This window comes from Anneissia japonica, unplaced genomic scaffold, assembly GCF_011630105.1.
Source record: "Anneissia japonica isolate Jap-2015-1 unplaced genomic scaffold, ASM1163010v1 scaffold9002_len284450_cov133, whole genome shotgun sequence".
Taxonomy (NCBI): domain Eukaryota; kingdom Metazoa; phylum Echinodermata; class Crinoidea; order Comatulida; family Comatulidae; genus Anneissia; species Anneissia japonica.
The window spans coordinates 166,545-173,223 of record NW_022720930.1 but is presented as its reverse complement, the minus strand read 5'-3'; the positions used below and the strand labels follow the sequence as shown (position 1 = coordinate 173,223).

The window sequence follows — 6,679 nt, the reverse complement described above, 5'->3', positions numbered from 1 at the left end:
TGCATTGGCGCAACTTTTTTATGACAGCTGTTTGAGTGACAACAATTACGACAAGAACTGCTATGGGGAGAGATAAGACAACAGTTGTGGTAGATGATTGACACATGCTAGTCTCCACATCAAGAAGCATTGTTGGTGAACTAACTTCTTTATTTTTGTCAGTCCAAAATGTAATAGTGCTTGATGGTGCACATGCCTGCTCAGTTTTTAAATTGCAGCTTTGTATTCCATTAGTACAAGAAAAGTTACTTTCTAAGTCATCTGATTTGAGAATAAATGTATAATTCAAGTATATGAGAGAATGAATTGTAATTGTCATTGGGTTTTCAATTGCTTGTCCATTCCTTGACCATTTTAGTTGGACATGTGGATAACCAAGTTCAGATTAACAAGAGATAGTGACATACCAAGAGATTGAGTAGTCATCACTCAGGTTCAACACCGTACAGGAAAGATCAATAGTGCTTCCTTCAACTAGAAAACCACTTCCAGTGGTGACACTACTAAATGATGGCGTGCCCTGTGCAGGAAGATCCAGGGCTAAGTATATGATTCCAATACTGTACAACATATCCAAACTCTATAAAAACTATGAAAACTGAAATTCTGTATGCTTACATTAAAATTTTTGTGTAGAAATTAGTTTTCCAAAGCTTATCACCACTCAGTTACAGGGCCAACAGTGTTTTGTTACTCGTTTTAAAGCTGTATATTTCCTGTTAGCATTAAAATTCAAATGTGAATGTTATATTTCCTGCTTCTTTGAATTTTACATGCATTTAGTTACTTTTTTTTAAAATTATTATTTGTATTGTACTTATGATACCTTCATAAGTATTTAATGTAGCAATTCTTCTATTTTACATGAGTCATTACATGGATGAATGCACCCACCAATCCTGGTAAAACAGAAAACCAAAAGGAAGTAAAGTTCTTTGAATTATGTTAAGTTGAAATGTGATACGTCACTATGATTGGTTCCTAATGCAATTATACATCTTTCTCACAACATTCATAAATATTTTGATTCTCTTTCTATAAGTTTAAAAAATATGCCTTTATCTGTATTCAGTAATACCTTTCCTTTTGTTTAGTTTAACTTGTAATTTTTGGATGGATACCAATGCTTAAATAAAAATAACTAATTTAATAAATTAGAATATAGCAATTAAACCATGGAGGTCTATCCATTGATTAAACTCAATAGTTTAATTTATTTAATATGGTGATATTCCGGCCTTTTTTTCATTTTGTGTTAAAGCAATTTTTTAATTACTAACATGCATTGTATTTTTCTGTATATTTTATCCTTTAGTCTTTCATTTTTCATACATATTTCACTATATATAATATTCTTTTTTTCTCTCTTCCTGATTCATTAGTCTTCGTAGATAAGCTTCCTTGATTAGCATACTGAACTGCTGCTTTTTGTTTTCTCCTCCAATTTTTACTCGGTTAATTTCTTCATACATTACTTCTTTTTATTTCATTTCATTTATTTTGTCTTCAGAAAACATCAAATTCATGGACTCAGGAATATACAAAGACAAATACATACAAACAGACAGAAACAATTTATTCATAAAATAAATACTCCAACTTGAGTAGAAAAAGTAATTAGAATTTAGAAAACAAAAACAAACAACAAATTATACAGTGATTATTCATCAGCATAAGAAAATATAAAACATTAACAAAATTGAAAAAAAAAGTTATTAACCCAACTACAGAGTGCAGTATAATATATCTAAGCAAATAAAAATATGATCAGTGGCAGTGAATGAATGTAGTCATGCAACATGGTCCTGCCTGACAGTGGTATATCTAGAAGTCTTGAATTGGGGGTGCTGATGGGGGAGGGCACGAAGGTGAAATGGGGGTCTCGATGATCAAGTGAGGGGAGCTAACTCTCAAAATAAGGTGATTTTTAACTACTTGCAAGTGATTTTTGGAAGGTCGACTGGGGCGGGGGGGCAAGTATTTTTGGAGGGGCAATCACACCCCCTGCACACCCCGCCGAATACGCCACTGCTGCCTGACATATATGTAATGAGACATTATCTAGAAATTCTTAAATGTAATGTAATTTATGTGATGGCTGGGAGCGCGGGGGGGCAGTTGCTAGGTTGGTAGTTTGAAATATAATTATAAATCGTTAATCTATAGGATATGTCTCTTGATTCTTGCTTTTATTTTGAGGCACTGAATTTTGTTTCAAAATTAGTATTGTATCATATACCAGTGAACCTATGTTTCTACGTTTCTTTTTGGGATTCATGTCAAGTACCAAAGTAAGTATTGAACAAACAAACATTCAACAGCAGCTACACTGACGGCAGCACCCCCACAAAGTGATGGTTGATGTTCTCTATAGCCCCTGGACAAATAGTATCTTGTTTTAGCAATTATTTGATAGAATTAGTAGCTACAATTAATTATATTGAATTTTTTAGCAGGATCAAACCACCTTGTTCATTCAGGAACGGCTGTATTAAAGTCTCCTTATTACATTACTGTACTGTGGTTTGACATTTCTAATAAAACTATCATAATCCAACATAAATTGAATTTTCAATAATTCAAGATTCAACAGGATTTATTGTGATATCGTCATCCAAACATTTAGTATTAGAATGAGTCACATCGTGCATATAAAGATACACGATTTGATTATCTTCAGTTGTAAATTCTGTAGTAGATTTTTTGTGAAATGTCATAGTTGGTCTTTGTTTTTCATGTCTTCTGTATAAACAGACGCCAGTTAGAAAGCAGAAGAATAGAACAGCACCAATGCTAGCACCAATCACAGTTGGTATATTTGAAGTCTGCGTCCTTGAATCTGAAGATGTTCCATTTGTTGGGATGATAACAGTGCCAGGAGATGATGTAACAGTGTCAAAAAATATCTTTGGGGAACTTTCGTCCACACATGCTTTGTCAGAATCAGGTGTTAAGTTACACCTTTGTAGAATATTTGTACAAGAATAAATACTTTCTAAATCTTGTGCTTCAAGTATGAATGTATACTTTAAGTATATAAGAGAGTGTTTTGTAATTGTATGTAAGTTTCCAATTCTTCCTCCATTTCTTGACCATTGTAAATCAATATTTGGTTGACCAGGTTGAGAGAAACAAGTAATAGTTACATTTGAGCCAATCGAATCAGATGAAAAGTCACAAGCCTCACAGATTGGATACACAGATGCGGGAAGATAGTTTGCTGTCAGGATGAGACCACTTGATACCAGCACTGCCTCACCTGTACTCTTAAGACTCACTTCACAGGTGTAATTGTTACCATTAAGCAGATGACCAAGATCACGACCTTTCACCTGCCTTATTCTTACATTGTTCCTACTGTCCAGTGTGTAAGCTTCTGCCTCTCTACCTAGGTCATTATTTATCAGCGTTCCATTCTCGTAAATAACTGTCCTCTCACCTGAAATTGTTTCTCTGTACCAGGAGATTGAGTAGGCATCAGTCGGGCCACTGTAGGCCTAATATCGATTTAAACACATTGATTGATGATGAAAATTAGTTTCCCATTTGAACTTCTTAGTATGCGCTGCACATGTGCAATCACCACATGCAGTGATGATCACAACCTCATTAATTAGTATACTTACTGAGTAGGTTAGAATAGGCCTTGAATTTACGAATTTTTCGAGCTCAACATCGGAAATTAAGGTCAGAATATTGATTCAATAATTGAAATACATTCTTTTTTAAGTTTATACACATTTAATAAAATCCACAAAAATAAATTGAAAACACAATTTTTATAATGATGAAGTTGTTTACTTTTCACAAACATGTTGAAATTTGTGGGATTCACCATTAGGCCTATACCCTAGATCTGCGTTGAAGAAAACATCTAAGGAGAGCAAAAAATAGTTCTAAAATTTACGCAGATATCGAAAAGGAATGGATACCACATTGGAAAAAAATGTCTCATGTGATGTCGTGAATTGAGACGATTTGGTCTTGCTTTACCGTTTTAATCATTGTAGGCCTACTATTTATAACTCTGAAATTGTGAGTGTAAACAGCATTCAATATAGTTGGTTCGCCTTGCTACCTCCGCCACCGAGTGTAAAAGAATTTGAGCCAGTGTTGGTTTTTTTTTTTATTATTTATCATTTCCGAAATATCTATGTCATCACAAAGAGGGCTAGTAAAATAAAATGAAAATGAAAATGAAAGGTTCATAGTCATACACCTGTCTCTTATACACATCTAGATGTGTATAAGAGACAGATACCAACACTGTCTTACCTGTACTCTTAAGACTCACTTCACAGGTGTAATTGTTACCATTAAGCAGATGACCAAGATCACGACCTCTCACCTGTGTTATATTTACATCATATGTTTTGCTGGTTGAGTAAGCTTCTGCCTCTTTTCCTAAGTCATTATTTATCAGCCTTCCATTCTCGTAAATAACTGTTCTCTCACCTGAAATTGTTTCTCTGTACCAGGAGATTGAGTAGGCATCAGTCAGGCCATGTAGTTGACAAAGAAGAAAAATGTGGTGTCCTTCTTGTATAACAAAAGATCCATGTGAGACACTATCAAATAATGGAGTGCCCTGGCCAGGAAGAACCAGAGCTAAGCATATGATTCCAATACTCTGCAACATCTGGAATCCAAACTAAATGTTTTTGGGGGTTTTTTTTATTGTAGAAGCAATAAAATATAGTAAGAATCTTATATTTTATTGTAGAATTCTATGTCAAGTTGTGGTGCAAAACAGTGCTTCATGTTATTATAAAGCTAAGTACTTCCTGTTAGCTATTCCTATTACCTCATTGGCTACAATATTCATACTATAGGCCCCATAAAAAAAATTATTAGTTTATCACCCGCTCCCTCATCACTTTTTGGAAAAATCTGATTTTTTTTTAAATTTTTTTTTTTTCCCAAGTAACATATATTTTTATTTCAAACGGTCCTTTTTTTTTTTTTTTTTTTTTTTTTTTTCCCTTGAAAAGCTTAGGATTTCTGGCAAATATGTTTACTGGTACAACAAAAACATATTTTTTAAATATAAATTTGATTCCATTCTTATGACTTTTTATATATGTGTCTCTAACCATTGATTTACCTGTGATCATCGGTAAAATGGGGGCGGGGTTAGCAAAAAAAAAGAAAGAAAAAAAATCCTCCCTCCCTCATCAGTTTTTATTCTTTGATAGGGTGATAAACTAATAATTTTTTTTATGGGGCCTTATTAACAGTTGAACAGGATATAGGCCTAAATACCTGCTTGAATATCCTTCTGTATGAACATGTGAACAGGAGACTGCACCTATATACTACCGGTTAAACTGTTTTTTCAAAATTAACATGCCTAGTAGGTTACTTTTGTTAGTGTTATTTACACACCTGTGGTTTCCATTAAGAAATATTTATTGTAAATTTTCATCAGATTTTACATAACTACTGTAGGATAAATGCACCCATAATGCTATCAAGCAGAAAACCAGTTGTGACTGTATGAAGTAATTCATGAAATTTAAGACAGTGATGTTCTTTCAATTATGATATTAAAAGTTAAAATACAATTGTGTTTAGTAATCAATATAAACACAAGTTTCTGATAATATCATTTCTTTTGTTTTACTTTGACCCGGAAAGAGTGAATTTACCAGGGAAGAGTGACATAATGTACATTACATAGGACTTAAAATGTAAAAGGCCCTTTGCCAGCATCTAGCAAAGGGGGTTCTGAGCATTGGGTTAAGGTACTTCACCTTGTTGCCAAATGAGGTTCAACGGCTTAAAGCATACTTATAATATTAAAGTTAAATAAATCGTTATAGTTACCAGGGGTTTATTTATGAATTTGAGTAGCAGGAGAAATTTGAAAGTAACAGGAGAGTAAATTGAAATAGGCCAGTTTATAGGGGGGGGGGGCGCGCCTAGGCCTCCCATCGGGGTCCAGGGGCAAAGCCCTGGTCGGGGGTCAAGCGCCATTGCGCTCCAGGGTATTTGAGTTTTTTAAGCCCATTTGCATTTCTCTACATAATTTTTTTTTAAACAGTTTTCAGAATCAACTATGAGCTGTAAAAAAAGTTGATATTTTTACATATACTGTATCTTCATACATAGGCCTAGCCTAAATATTTAATAGATAATGTAAACCAGGAACTTTTGCGAATTGATAATTTCGGCCGTTTTCGCGACATTAAACTTTCGCGAATCGCAAAAAGCCTAAATTTAATTCATGAGAGGAATATCATACAATAGCTGAAAATATCGTATCGTGAGTTTAGACCTAGGCTAGATATGCCTACAGCCACTGTGTAGGCTATATCTAGGCCTTGGCAGGCTTAGGCACCATATAAGCCTACAGCCTACCTCAGTTGCTAGGACCAGGACTTAGCTGGCTATCTCAGGCACAGATAAGAAAGAGACAAGTTTACACACATACACTACTCACTCATATGATATTCCCTAATTTTGTATGGTATTCAAGCATCCTACAAAATGAACAATGTTTATCAATGTTTTATTAACAAATTATTTTTCTGTAGGCCTAATATCGATTCAAACACATTGATTGATGATGAAAATTAGTTTCCCATTTGAACTTCTTAGTATGCGCTGCACATGTGCAATCACCACATGCAGTGATGATCACAACCTCATTAATTAGTATACTTACTGAGTAGGTTAG

General features: G+C 34.1%; 1 protein-coding gene across 2 annotated transcripts in view; it reads right to left on the bottom strand.

Annotated features, from left to right (window-relative positions):
- Positions 1–1,607: 1,607 nt before the first annotated feature.
- Positions 1,608–6,679, bottom strand: part of LOC117111446 — a 12,010-nt gene continuing 6,938 nt past the window's right edge. The window contains exons 1-2 of one of the 2 annotated variants that reach the window (XM_033254368.1): positions 4,258–4,859; positions 1,608–3,241 (exon numbers count right to left, since the gene is read on the bottom strand). In XM_033254368.1, the coding sequence (XP_033110259.1) occupies positions 2,580–3,241; positions 4,258–4,639 (1,044 nt within the window). In that variant the 5' untranslated portion in view covers positions 4,640–4,859 and the 3' untranslated portion in view covers positions 1,608–2,579. Of the gene's footprint in view, positions 3,440–4,257; positions 4,860–6,679 lie in introns of those variants that run through there. The other variant, XM_033254367.1, reaches the window with a different exon arrangement.